At 36.4% G+C, this 15,349-nt stretch overlaps 1 protein-coding gene across 3 annotated transcripts in view; it reads right to left on the bottom strand.

The window, feature by feature from the left end:
- ARID4A (AT-rich interaction domain 4A) overlaps positions 1-15,349 on the bottom strand; it is a 71,776-nt gene that overhangs the window by 30,707 nt on the left and 25,720 nt on the right. For all 3 annotated transcript variants that reach the window (XM_009006092.5, XM_009006093.5, XM_017977129.4), the window contains exons 10-12: positions 14,894-14,970; positions 14,328-14,494; positions 689-761 (exon numbers count right to left, since the gene is read on the bottom strand). In XM_009006092.5, the coding sequence (XP_009004340.1) occupies positions 689-761; positions 14,328-14,494; positions 14,894-14,970 (317 nt within the window). The remainder of the gene's footprint in view (positions 1-688; positions 762-14,327; positions 14,495-14,893; positions 14,971-15,349) is intronic.

Raw genomic sequence — 15,349 nt, 5'->3', positions numbered from 1 at the left:
GCAATATGGCAAAATCCATCTCTACAAAAAATTAGAAAAAAAAAAATTAGCTGGGTATGGTGGCACGTGCCTGTAGTCCCAGCTACTCGAGAAGCTGAGGCAGGAGGATCACTGAAGTCAAGGATCAGGAAGTCAAGGCTACAGTAAGCCAGGATCAAATCACTGCACTCTGGCATGAGCATCAAAGCAAGAACCCATCTCAAAATAAATACATAAACAGTCTGGGCGTGATGGCTCACGCCTATAACCCCAGCACTTTAGGAGGCCGAGGCAGGTGGATCACGAGGTCAAGAGATCGAGACCATTGTGGTCAACATGGTGAAACCCCATCTCTACTGAAAATACAAAAAAAAAATTAGCTGGGCATGGTGGCACATGCCTGTAGTCCCAGCTACTCGGGAGGCTGAGGCAGGAGAACTGCTTGAACCCAGGAGGCAGAGGTTGCGGTGAGCCGAGATCGCGCCATTGCACTCCAGCCTGGGTAACAAGAGTGAAACTCCATCTCAAAAAAATAAATAAATACATAAATAAAATCCAAAACTGTGTATCTGTAATACTAACAAAAGCAATGCATATATTTAGAATGTAAACATGTAAAAGAAATGTCTACTCTAAAATAGTGAGCATGTACCCCGCAACTTAAAGTAAAATAGATAAAAATAAAATAAAATAATGAGCATGAAAATACCTCTGTCTTCCATAAACTTATAAAGCTGCTGGAGGAAGTTGTCCCTCTCTTCAGGATCAAGTTCTTCCTCAGGCTGCAAAGATAAAATATATAAATATATGGCACAGTGAACTGGAAAAGATACATGTCTTCTTTTGTTTTTGTGAGCCATCACAAAGTCATCAAACTTTAATAAAGCTGGAAAATCTGAAATTTCTCAATTATCCCACAATGCCAGATTTTAAGTCATATTTATGAAGATAAACAATGTCTACCCTTCACCCCATTTACCACTTTAACTCTACCTTTGAGTAACACTGTAGGGACTAAGATTAGACAAGTGGAAAAGTTTCAGGAATAAAATGGGAGTGTTAAGATTTCACCTTACTTGGTACTTTTTTTAAGCCTATTAAAATACTATGTGGTTCACACAAATATACTAGTAGATGAGCACAATAATACACACATTCATTATATCATATGTGTATATATAAAGGTAATTTATATATAAACATTATAGTGGCCAAGGATTTTCTTTAGATGGCACAATGTTTTTTTTTTTGAGATGAAGTTTTGCTGTTGTTACCCAGACTGGAGTGCAATGGCACGGTCTTGGCTCACCGCAACCTCCGCCTTCTGGGTTCAAGCAATTCTCCTGCTTCAGCCTCCTGAGTAGCTGGGACTACAGGCGTGTGCCACCATGCCCAGCTAATTTTTGGATTTTTAGTAGAGACGGGGTTTCACCTTGTTGACCAGGATGGTCTCAATCTCTTGACCTCGTGATCCACCCGCCTCGGCCTCCCAAAGTGCTGGGATTATAGGCGTGAGCCACCACGCCTGGCCTGGCACAGTGTTTTAAAGAAATTTAAATGCATTTGAGTGAGTCATACAAATTCTATTTTGCCCTAGACCTCATCACCCCTCATCTCAGTTTCCTCTTTTGCCTTTCTATTATGGTCTCTGAAGTTGACTTTGCAACAACTAAAAATAAGATAAAATACTTCGAGAAGTAATTCTTAGGGAAGAAAATAATTAATTTGGGAAGGAAACTAGATATATAATTACTGATTTAGATCCTTTAAAAATTCTTAAAGTTTAGCAATACTACAGAGAAACAAAACACTGATATGTTTCCTCCATATAAATGACCATAACTTAGAGTATTACTCTCCTGTGTTCTAAAAGAAGAGCTCAGATTTTTGTCTTTTTTTGTCTTTCTTTTTGAGATGGAGTTTTGCTCTTGCTGCCTAGGCTGGTGTGCAATGGCATGACCTTGGCTCACTGCAACCTCTGTCTCCTAGGTTCAAGTGATTCTGCTGCCTCGGCCTCCCAAGTAACTGGGACTACAGGAGTGTGCCACTACGCCCGGCTAATTTTTTTGTATTTTTAATAGAGATAGGGTTTCCCACTTTGGCCAGGCTTGACTCAAACTCCTGACCTCAGGTAATCTGCCTGCCTGGGCCTCCCAACGTGCTGGGATTATAGGTGTGAGCCACAGCATCTGGCCTGGATTTTTGTCCTTACAAAGCCATGTTCAAAGCAAAGGCAATGCTCAAGCAATAAACATTGCATGTTCAGTGTCCAGAGGGCAACAGGCACTTTAAAATTATGTTATCTAATAATAGCTGATAATAGAGCCAGGATCAATAAGCATGTAGTTGATTAAAACATGTAATAAAAAACCATGAGGATATTAAGAGAAAGGGAGTAAGATCTTTTATTACATTATTTTCTTCTTTTCTTTTAGTCCATTCATTCATAATGATTTATAACACTGAAATACTTTTACCAAATATAAAGAAATTTAAATCCAAGTTTTAAAATGTGTCAAAAATCAACAAAAATTTATTACTTAATGCTCAAAATCAAGAGATGGCAGTTTTTTCCCCATGTGAATTTAAAAATACTGCTTTTACAAAGTTAACTGCCAGTGAGTTAACTCAAGAAAATAAGTAATTCAATAGCCCAGGAACCACTTCATATAATAATTTTAAGAACTTCTAGTGTGGGGGAAAAAATCAAAACCAAAACCATTTATGCCAGACTGGCTCTACGCTTTGCCCTTGCCCTAAAAAGAGTAATTATAATATTTTCTCTTTAGATGAAAACTTCATTCCAGTATTTTTATTTTTAAAGACAGAATATTGCTGTTGCCCAGGCTGGAGTGCAATGACACAATCTTGGCTCACTGCAACCTGTCTCCTGAGTTCAAGCAATTCTCCTGCCTCAGGATCCTAAGTAGCTGGGATTACAGGCACCTGCCACCACACCTGGCTAATTTTTGTATTTTTCATAGAGATCAGGTTTTGCCCTGTTGGCCAGGCTGGTCTCAAAACTCCTGACCTCAGGTGATCCACCCAACTCAGCATCCCAAAGTGCTGGCGCCGGGCCTCATTCCAGTATTTATGATCCTACAGAAGTCAGATAACATTTCTGTATTGAATATATGTAAAAGCAATACCTTAAAAGGGTGCTAATTTAAAATCAAAGTTGCTCCCCAATGCAAGTAAACACAATCATCAATTGCAAATTAGGTTGTACTCAACATTTGATAAATTCTTTATGATTAAGAACATATTTTTATATATAAAATTTAACTGTATTTTATTTAAAAGTTAGTTTCATAAGAAACTATGGCCATAAAATTCTAAGTTTTGGTACAGTTAATCAGTATAAAAAGAAGATATAAATGAATAAAGAATTCTACTTACAGACAAATGCCCTGAGGGGAAATTTCTTTTCCACAAAAAATAAACAAATAAAAGATGAGGCTATAAACAAAGTTTTGAACTTATCTGATGTTTCTGTGAAAATTAAAATTGATTATCTCTTACAATAAGCCACCCCTCATAATTATTTTTGAAAACAGCCATGCTGCTAGTTACCTTGGAGTAAAACTGCATATGCTAGAAAATGCCTCCAATTAGAAGAATGTGACTTTATGACTTTTGTATAGGGCTCTCAATTGCTATCACGGTTTGCTTTCTCTGTTCATGGCATTTTCATAGCAATTTATCTCCTGGTCAAGGTCTGGGGCTGTTGCATCTTCTAAGGGTTTTGGAGTGCGAGAAGATTATAAGAATTGGAGGTAGGGGTCCACTAGACCATGCTGAGGAGACTTCTTCCCTTTGTTTAGTCATTACATTTATACATGTAAAGAATAACTATGTACCCAGTAAAATGCCAGAGAGCCAGGAAAGGGGTTAAGGACATAAAAGTCACATTCATGATCATAATTTCAAGAAATGTCCGATTTTAGTCAGTATTAGTATATATTGCTTACTATTATAAGTAGTTGTATTATCTATCTACACAACTAGATTGTGAATTTTCTGACTTTAGGCACGTCTTCAGATTAAGTTCAAACATTTACTGATGGTTATCATAAATCAGAGATTGCTCAAAAGCAATGTGGATTAAAATGAGAACACATGGTACCTTCTATTTTTGCAGCTCTGAGTTTGGCAGGGGGTATAGAAAGGTAAAAGAAGCCAACATAACACAATGTGTTGTAAAACACATAAAAGAATACAAGAGTAGCAAGTGAGGGAATGAATGGTTCTGCTTGAGATGAACTGGCAATGGTAGTATTAGGCAGCTTCAAAATGTAAATAGTAAACATCCCTGGAGCTAAAGGAAACAGCATAAGCCTGAGACTGACAAAGGCAGGCTGGGATTAGGAAAGGACTTTGTAATCGTATGCTAAAGAATTGAAACTTGATACTGTGGCTAGATGTGGTTTGAGACAGCTAAAGAGAATTAGATCAGAAGTGTATGTTTAAATTTTCTCAGCCAAGAATAAGTTTGATGGATTGGAAGGGAAAAGGAAGCTATTATAACAGTCCACCCATGAAGGTAAGAGGGAGGGAGAGAGAGACAGAAAGGCAGAGTGACTGATAGGAGAGGGAAGGAGAGAGAACCACCGCACCTGGCTTACTCATAATTTTACCACTAACGACTGGCATTTAGTTTAGACACTCATGTGAATGAAAATGATAACCTGTGCAAATGAATTGTGTAGAGTTTTCTTGTTTCACATTCGTTGAGTATGAGACCTAAGATTTATGATAATATAAATGCAAGAGGAGTCAGAGAAAGAGAAAATAAGAATAGCTGAGAATGTCCATTCGTTCTTTTTTATTCAGACTGAGTCTCGCTCTGTCATTCAGGCTGGAGTGCAATGGCGCGATAGTGGCTCACTGCAGACTCCACTTCCCAGATTCAAGCAATTCTCCTGCTTCAGCCTCCCAGGTAGCTGGGATTAGAGGAGTGCACCACCAGGCCCAGCTAATTTTTGTATTTTTAGTAGAGACGGGGTTTCACCATGTCGATTAGGCTGGTCTCAAACTCCTGACCTTGTTACACTGATCTTGGCCTCCCAAAGTGCTGGGATTACAGGCATGAGCCACTGCACCCAGCCAAGTATGTTTCTAAGACACAGGTGGGGCCAGGTGCAGTGGCACACCCCTATAATCCCAGCACTTTGAGAGGCCAAGGCTGAAAGATTACCTTTGAGGTCAGGAGTTCAAGACCAGTCTGCCCAACATGGTGAAACCCTGACTCTACTAAAAATACAAAATTAGCTGGGTATGCTGTTGCGCACCTGTAATCTTAGCTACTCGGGAGGCTGAGGCAGGAGAATCACTTGAACCCAGGAGGCAGAGGTTGCAGTGTACCATTGCACTCCAGCCTGGGCAAAAAGAGTGAGACTGTCTCAAAAAATAGAAAAAGAAAAAAACACAGGTGGTTATGGCCGATGACTTGCTGGCATTCAACATATCCCTTGTCCAAATATATTAATCTGAAAATGAATGATTATACATTTGGAAATGGCACAAATTCTAGTAAATAGACTTCCTACCATTTTGGTGGGATGGGAAACTGATATGGTTTGGCTCTGTGTCCCCACCCAATTCTCATGTTGAATTGTAATCCCTAATACTGGGGGAAGGACCTGGTGGGAGGTGATTGGATCATGGGAGCAGATTTCTCTCTTGCTGTTCTTATGCAAGTGAGGTCTCATGAGATCTGGTTGTTGGAAAGTATATAGCACTTCCCCTTTTGCTCTCTCTCCTATTGCCACAGGAAGATGTGCTTGCTTCCCCTTCACATTTTGTCCTGATTATATGTTTTTTGAGGCCTCCCCAGCTATGCCTCCTGTACAGCCTGTGGAACTGTGAGTCACTTAAACCTCTTTTCTTTACAAAATACCCAGTCTAACGTAGTTTTTTATGGCAATGTGAGAATGGACTAATACAGAGACAAATACAATTTGTTATTAATTTGAAAAATAAAGTCATACCTCATTTTTGCAGGAGCTATTAACTTTCTTAGCTAGCAACTCTACTTTTCAACACACATTAGGAATGTGTACAGAAAGTGTCCAAATTGTCAAAATATGCCAGTAAAAGATGATTAACTTAGCCCCTCAGACCCATGTAACTTGTACATAGTTCTAAATGGTGGCTTGGGATAGCTTCCTAGCATATAACAGATAGGTCCCACAAATACTGACATTTAAAAGTGGGGAAAGGTATAACCAAACTTATCTTTGTGGTTTCCCTATACTGTGTATTGTATGTGACAGTTCATAGTATTGATGGGTATTCTCAGGTTTCAAGAACCCCTATGGGAATTCCTTAAAATTTTTGGTCAGGAACGGTGGCTCCTGCCTGTAATCCCAGCACTTTGGGAGGGACAGATAGGAGGGTCATTTGAACTCAGGAGTTTTAGACCAGACTGGGCAATGCAGGGAAACCTTGTCTCTATAAAAAATAGTAATAATAATAAATTAATCAGGCATGGTGATGTGTACCTGTAGTCTTAGTCCCAGCTACTAAGGAGGCTAAGCTGGGAGGATGGCTTGAGCCTGGAATATTGAGGCCACAGTGAGCTATAATCACCACTGCACTCCAGCCTGGGTGACAGAGTAAGACTATGTCTCAAAAAAAAAAAAAAAAATTTTAATAATTACCTAACCCTCCTCTCTTCTGCGTGTATGGCGGGGTGTACTCAATTTTTTTCGATAGCAAAGGACTTTTGTGAAATAATGTTAATTTGGACACAGGCAGCTTTGTTTCCCCTTCATGATGCTGTCTATAATCCCTCTTCTGGCCTTCCTCATAGGCATCCCTTCTCACCCCAACTCTGAAACTACATCACAAGTCTTCATACTCCTCAGCTCTTACAATCCCTTTCTCCTCTCCTCAATCCCTACCACCTCAAAAATGAGGCCCAGTTTGAAGGCGGCAGGAGTCCTCTGAAGTGGGTAGATCCCTATCATGGAAAGAGAGGTGTTAAGACAGCACCTTGCAAGCTCCACTCTGTGGAGTTAAGCACTGCAAGGAGTACATCAGAAGTGGCAGTTCTGAGGGCATGTCTGGACTGGAGCACTAACACGAAGGAAGCAGCGATTCCAGTCCTGACATTTTTTTTGTATAAAATTTTAAATTTGTAGTATATTAAATACCCTGATTATTTTTAATGTGAAATACCGGAACAACTTACTAAGATGAAAGCATAGAACATTTGTAAGCTGTACTCACCCACTTTAATTCAGGTAGAGCCCTCTTTGTTCCTACATAGACATCTGTTGAATTTTTTTAAATCTCAGCTGTTTATCATTTACTCATTTTCTGAGTTTTTTAAACTTGCATTTTATCTTTCTTATCATATTTAATACTAACAAAGGGAATGGGGAACACAAAGGCAATATTCAATGTAATATACATGACAGTTCAACAGCAGCTTCTGAACAATATCTAAGTAGTAGCAGGGGAGCTATAAGAAGTCCCATATCATGAAAGAACAGTGGAAAGGAGAATAAAAAGGTGGACATGGGTCAAATCATGACAGGCACACTTCTAAAGCCTGTGATAAAATACCCAGACTTCGTCCTAATGGTGCTAAAAGCCAATAAAAGGTTTCCAGAGGAATAACCTATGTTTTATAAAGATGTTCATGGATAATGAAAATAGGAAGGGAAAAAACCAGAGGGAAGACACCTGGAATAAGGTGAACAAAATACAAAGCAGAAGCATTGTTAGTCAAGAACTTTTACTCTAAGTGACAGAAAAATATCCCAAGCTGCCTTAAGCAAAAATTATTTTACAAACTAACAAAATTATGTAAGAAAATGAGATTGCCTAGAGAGTACACAGTCTGAGAAAAGAGGTATCATAAAGTTAGACATCTTATCCCTTAGCTCCTTAAAAGGTGAATTTTCTAGAACCTTATAACAAATCTTCCAGCACCGTATTTTTTTTTTCTGCCTATGTTTCAGAGGACCAGCACCTTATTTCAAAGAGTAATTTGCTAAGACAATTGCATAACTCCATTCATTTAATGAAGGTTTAATATGAGCCAAGCAAGCTCTGTGTTGATAGCTGATAGATAAGTATACTGGTAGGAAAAGTAAAAAACAAAAACCCTAACATCCCCTGCTTTCACAGACCTTATAATCTAGAGGAGAGAACATTTTTAAAAAAAATTATTATACTTTAAGTTCTAAGGTACCTGTGCAGAACGTGCAGGTTTGTTACACAGGCATAACTGTGCTGTGGTGGTTTGCTGTACCCATCAACCCGTTACCTACATTAGGTATTTCTCCTAATGCTATCTGTCCCCCCGCCCCCCGACAGGTCCCAGTGTGTGTTATTCCCCTCCCTGTGTCCATGTGGAGAGAACATTTTCTTAAAAGCCTGTAAAAAATTTTGAAACCTTTCTGAATCTGTTTTCTTCATTATAAAACAAAGAAAAAAACAAAAACAGAGAAAGTTCTAGGAGATTTAAGGTTCTAGAAAGTTCACTTTGGGGCTGAGCACAGTGGCTCACGCCTGTATTCCCAGCACTTTGGGAGGCCAAGGTTTGAGGATCACTTGAGGCCAGCCCGGCCAAAATGGTGAAACCTGGTCCCTACTTCAAGTACAAAAATTAGTTGGGCATGGTGGCGCATGTTTGTAATATCAGCTACTCAGAAGGCTGAGGTCCGAGAATCACTTGAACCTGGAAGGTGGAAGTTGCAGTGAGTGGAAATCATGCCACTGCACTCCAGTGTGAGTAAGAGAGTGAGACTCTGTCTTAAAAAAAAAAAAAAGAAAAAGAAAAAGAAAGTTCACTTTGGGCGGAACTATGGCATAAGGTATCTAACTTCCCTTCATAATCTCTTTTTTCAGGCAAGGCAATGCACTCTAAGACAATCTCATATGTATATATTTATATACGTATTTTCATAGACTCTTGTGAGGATTAAATAAAGTCTTAATTTAAAAATCAAGTCTCCATGAATAATCTGAGATTATTTGGTGTGGTCATCTTTACTTGTTTGTATCTCCTACAAAAGGTAAACATTTTAATAGTGGTATAATGAAAAGTGCATCTTGATGTATGTTCTGGTACGACAGATATATTTTGTTGTCACAACACCTCAGTGAAACATCAAATAAAGACAAATTTAAAAAGAAAGCTTAACATTTTTAACTTTCAGTTACACTGCAGGTTTAACTTAAAGTGAAAAGCAAACAAAACCAACAGTAAGTCTGGTAACTCCGGTGAGCCATAGGTCAAAATGACTACGTAGGTTATCGATAAGCTCCGCCCCAAGTGGAATTCTGAAGAACTGTCTGGAAAGTTGTCATATGTAAAAGCTGATGACTGACAATATGAAGATTAGAAGAAAGAAAACTGGGAGAAAAATTCACAATCTTTACAGACATATGTCATTTAGTGTAAGGGCTAAGAGTCAAGACAGTATGTGTATTAAAAGAATACAATAATTAAATCTTGAGTAAATATTACATTAAATAACACACATTATACTGCTTTTAGAAAGAGGTAGCATTATGTAATATGCTTTAGAAATATTTTAATCCAAATGAATAAAAACCACAACCTCTTTTGTTCCCTACAGTTATTTTATTCTTCAAGGATCACATATGTGGCTCATGCCTGTAATCCCACCACTTTGGGAGGCCGAGGCGGGTGGATCACGAGGTCGAGAGATCAAGACCATCCTGGTCAACATGGTGAAACCCCGTCTCTACTAAAAATACAAAAAAATTAGCTGGGCACGGTAGCGCGTGCCTGTAATCCCAGCTACCCAGGAGGCTGAGGCAGGAGAATTGCCTGAACCCAGGAGGCGGAGGTTGCAGTGAGCCGAGATCGCGCCATTGCACTCCAGCCTGGGTAACAAGAGCAAAACTCCATCTCAAAAAAAAAAAAAACTATTGTAGATCCAGTATAGAGAATAGATTGGAGGAGAGCAAGCATGAATGCTGAAAGAACAATTAAGTTGTTATTGTTATTGCATTAGCCTAGGTAAAAGAGAACAGTGGCTTGGACTAAGATTGACAGAAAGTAGAGAAAAGCAACCAAAGGAAGTGGGCAAATGTGAGAGCTATTCAGGTAGGTAGAAGAGAAAGGACTGGGTGTCTGATTGGACAGGGGTGTAAGACAAGAATAATCAAGGTGATTTACGTATATCTAGCTTGGACAGCTGTGTAGATGTTGCTTCTATTAAAATGAATTAACATCAGCCAGGAAAAGGATAGGTTTAGGGAGAAAGCAGATGAATGCAGTCTTGCACATACTGAGTTTGAGTACCTAGAAGTTAAGATGAAATCCTCATTGGCAGTTTAATATAAATGTCTCGAGCTAAGATATAATATAGCTGTATGTAGCTCTATTTGTGTGTACATATGTTGAATCCTTACTAATCTGATTAGAGGACCCTAATTGGGCTAGAGTCTTATACTAACACTGTGACGAAAGACTCTGCTAAATACATAAGGGCATTTTTGTTTGCTTAAAGGGCTAAACTTTAAGATTTTAGCAAGTGAGTTGTTATACATGTTTGCAAGCTAAAGTCTCAATTATTCATGGAAAGTTGGCTTTTTGGGATCTGCTTAGAAATGTTTCATTGCCAATTCAAGTTATTAGATAATACCTAAAATGTTAGCATTACATTTAAAATATTCTTTAAATTCTACCAACTTAGCATGGTTTCCCTAAGTTATGAAGCATTTACTCTAAGTTTATACCTAAAGTAATCTTGAATGACCACCAACGAATGCCTTTACAATCCACAAAAAGATATATAAGTATGCACAAATAACAGAAATTAAACATCAGAATAATATTCATGTTTCCATGAATAAACAAACTCAAACACTTACAAATTTTTACAACAGTGGAATACAATTGTAGGCATTAAATGTACCAGTGGTCCCTAGATAATTCCCCATATTAGAGAAATGGCAGTTCTTTAAAAATTCACTGAATTCAAATTTTCATTACTAAATATGAAATTATAAGAGTGTTTAAAAGGGCCCAACATATAAGCCTACTTATTATAAGCCAGAGTGATTTAAAAAGCTAAGACTAGTCACATTCCCCTTGATACTCAGTTTTATGAACAACCATCCATTTATTTTACCCTTAGAAAACTCTCCTGATTTATCCAAAGTAAATATGTCAGGAATAAATGAATAATTAATATGATTACATATGTTTACAGGTTTTTTAAAAATCAATTTCAAAAGTGAAAATCCAGTAATATCTTTTCTAATACAAAAATTTCTTAACAAAAACATTTAAGTAATACCCATAAAAATATTCCCCAGGGCTTTTTTCAATGTAATTATTGAGTTCAAATTTAAAGTCATCAATATAGATAAAACCTACTTTCTGTCAGATCCTCAATCTTTTCCCATAGAGTAACAGCATGAGATATATATCTTGTACTCATATCCTGAACTACCAATACTTAGGAATTCAAATTAATATTAAGTAGAAAAGGTGCTCTTTCATGTAAAGTCACAGAATCTCACATCTCCTTATTAAGGCGAGTTAAAATACCCAAAGCATCAAATATAAAAACAATATTCACTGCCCATTAACACTACAGAAGTATCTAACACTTGTATGATTCTACTGTATAAAATTTGCTTGCTATACTAAAAACACAAAATGACAGAGTATAGTATTGTTTTAGTGGTTTGGAGAACCTTATAAAAGATCTTTTTGATTATTGTAATGCAACACTGAATCTTCATGAAAAGCATAGCATCATTACATTTTGGGAAGACTCGGATCTGTAATGTAATATAACAACTTAGCCTCACCTACATGGTGGTAAAGGCCCATAATGACTAAGCCAGGTAGGCCATGGCTTATCAGATTTTTATTCATTTTATACCATAGTAATTCCCTTCCTCTTTGTTGTATATAAAGTGCTTTTCAGTTTACCAGTATACTACACTTTTAAAAAATAACTGTTTAAGACAAGTTACAATGATTCAGCAACTAAATCTCAAAACCAAGAGCAAGAAATGCAGCTGATTTTTTTCTAAAGCAACAAAATTTCACTCAGGAAAATTGTCCAGTATGGCCACAGAAAAAGAATTAGTTTAGTGATTCAATAAAACATGCTATGAAATTGATCATCTGGAAAATAAATAACCATATGAATCAGTTCCTAAATTCTGCAATTTTGCTGTTATTTTTCAGTAGATGAAAAGCTTCTTGATCCATTTAATTGTAACAGGCTCATAATTTAGGTGACACATTTTAAGAAGATACTATCCTTGTAAGCTTCCTTACCTTTAAAAATTTATTTACTATTACCTGCAAACAATAGGTAACAGAGCTTTGCCTCTGTTCTTCATTCTTTTTTTACTAACGCACACTCCCAGCTTGAATAAAGCATGACAATATTTATTAAATTAATTATTGTAATAAGAGCACTACTTACAATTTACTATTTTGTAGCCACCCTCTGCAACTTTCTACAAAGCTCTTTTTACCCTTTGTTTAAAATTTCAGGGTTTTATAGAGGGTGGGGGTAGGGAAAATGCGTTCTGTAAGGGACACCAATTAAAAGTATTAGTAAAATAAAGAGACTAATCTTTCTTCAATATAGGGCAATATAAGATCCTAACTAATGTTAATTCAAAAAACAAAAGCTAAATCACAGATTTGCAACAGTTCACACCCTGAAAATGTGGCCTATTTATCCTGAAAACATATAATCCATAAATAAATACAGATAAAATATAAAAATCACATTTAATATTCTGACTTTAAATCCTGAATTTTGCCAAACTGTCTCATTACCATTTTCATTTCAAAATCTATCTTGTTTTAGAAAAATAGCCTTCATCCATTGATATTCTAAAAATAGACTCCTACTGTCTTTTTTACAAGAAAGAATATCGCTTGGTTATGAGTCTTTCCATATCAGCTACATCATCAATATCTAAATTTCTTATTTAATTCCATTTTTGGCAATCAAAATGGTAACTAAACATACAAAAAAAATCTTACCTATATGCTGCATTTTCTTTCAAATGCAAAGTGGTTAGATTCCCCTTCTACTTAATCAGTACAGGGTCTGGACATTTTTCAGTCTGACTTGCAAATATTTGCTTTCCCTCTTAGGGCATAGCATCCGCAGGGTTATACAGCACTACTTACATTCTCTTCCACATAAAAATCAGACATTACATGAAAGGAAAAGAAAGACAGCCCATTTCAAAGCATCTGGCAAACCTCCATTGGCAACCTGCCAAGCCTCTGCTAAACCTTCCTGTCTTTCCGAGCATGCTCACTTAAAACCAACAGCACGTTACTATGGCAACTCTGTAGGCAGCCTGTAAGTATGAACCGCCATTCTGATTTCAGAGTGTAAAAAAAAACAAATACTGCAGGGGAAGTAAAAGGAAAGAAATAGCGTATGCCCTTCATCACATACGAGTATACTCATTTCATTTCATAAATTCATATTTGTGTATTTAAAACAGAAAACAAGCATCCCACATTTTTCCAGGGAAATATTTTTTATGCTCAAATAGGTCCCCCTTTTCAGTAAATTCATTGTCTTTGTCTTGCCCCTAAGCCCTTTTACCCACAACAATCAAAAATACACTAGACAGTTTATCCCATTTGATACAACACTGCAGAATAGACAACAGTATTCATATAAGCAATCACACGGTACTCCATGAATGATTTCCTACAATTATATGCATATTTTAAATGACATGGCAATATTACAAAGAAAACCATTAGCACTTACAACATACAATCTAAATCTTTTCAACAATTTATCAAATTGCCAAATGAAATTTTCTTTGGGGTTTGGATAAGATTTTTTTTATCCTAATTATCCTTTAAATATTGTGAAATCTCTGAAAGAGGTTTTGAAGTTGAGACAGGCCAGACCTGGGTGCAAATCCCTATTCTACCCATTTTAGTTGTGCCAGCTTGGAAAAGTTACTTAACTTTTCTCAACCTTCTTTTCCTTACCTTTAAAGTAGGGTAACAGTTACTTCACATGGTAATGAGTTAACACATATAAAATACATAAAAATTACATTTCTTTCCTCTGGGGTTGTTTTGGAAAAGATCCAGAAAAAAACATTTTGCACTTGTTGATTAATTAATCTAAAAAGTATTTTCTTGTAACCTCTTACTAAAAATTAGTTCTGATTTACACACTATGCTATAAAGCCAAAAAGCTTTCTCAACACCCAAATCAAGCAATGCTAGAAATGGACAGAAACAAATAACAGAGAATCTAAACAGAGGAAAAAATATATGAAGGTATTATTTTCACTAGAGAGTATTAAGATGTTTTTATTTGTTACAAACAAAGTACACCTACCACCTCTTCTTCTGCCTTTTTGGCCTCCTTTTCCTTCTCTTCATCATTTTCTTCAACTGGACCATCTTCATCATCACTACTGGATGACTCAAGGATTTCACTTATATCCATTTTCCAATTATCAGGAACAACTCTAGTTTTTAAGAAGATGCCTGCTTTCTGAAGCCCTAAGAGTGAAAATGTACTTCAGTAGTTGCTATGGAATTAGCAGGATGGAACAATAGAAAAGGCATGGCATTCAGAATCAGAAGACCTGAATTCAAATTCAGCTGTCATTTATAAAATGATACAGTAAGCCTGAACATATTTCATAAGTTATAATGTTATATGAACATTTGTTATTACTTTATGGAATACTGTGAAAAATCTTAATGATAAAATATGAAAAGTTAAACAGCTAATAATCACAAATCAAATATATCTAGATATTTTAAAAAAAATCAAGTAAGAGTGAATATCAACTCTAAACAGTTAAAATGGCACCAGAGAATATCAGTCTGGCTTTATTTGCTACTTTCCATATAGAGCTACAACATAAAATAATAGGGTAATTCATCTTATTTTACCTGGTTTAGTGGAGAGTTCAGATTCTGGTAGACTGAGAATGTCTACTTCTTTAATGTCCTTTCTTGCTATAGAGTAACTAATTATAGAGAAGAAGGGAGAACAATTTATTCAATAAAAATTATCACTTAAATAGTCCATGTTAACATATAGAAAAATAAAAACCTGAAAATCAAAATATTGTCTATAAAATGTTAATAAATTTTATTAATAAATGTCCTTAATAAAAGGTAAGAAGAGGTAATACAGGCAAAGCTAGTTATCTTAATTCTGAAGTTTTATATACTCAATTTGGTACACTGGTTATACAATCCTCCTACAGATAGTACGGGATAATTTATATCAGCATGATGTTTTCAACACTTGTAGACAACAATGTCTATTTTAGTACTTCTGAAATTTATTTTTCATTTTAGTAAAAAAGCGCATTTACCAGATAGGAATATTGAAATATTTTT

Source organism: Callithrix jacchus, chromosome 8 (genome assembly GCF_049354715.1).
Source record: "Callithrix jacchus isolate 240 chromosome 8, calJac240_pri, whole genome shotgun sequence".
Classification (NCBI taxonomy): Eukaryota; Metazoa; Chordata; class Mammalia; order Primates; family Cebidae; genus Callithrix; species Callithrix jacchus.
This window is presented reverse-complemented; position numbering and strand designations above follow the sequence as displayed.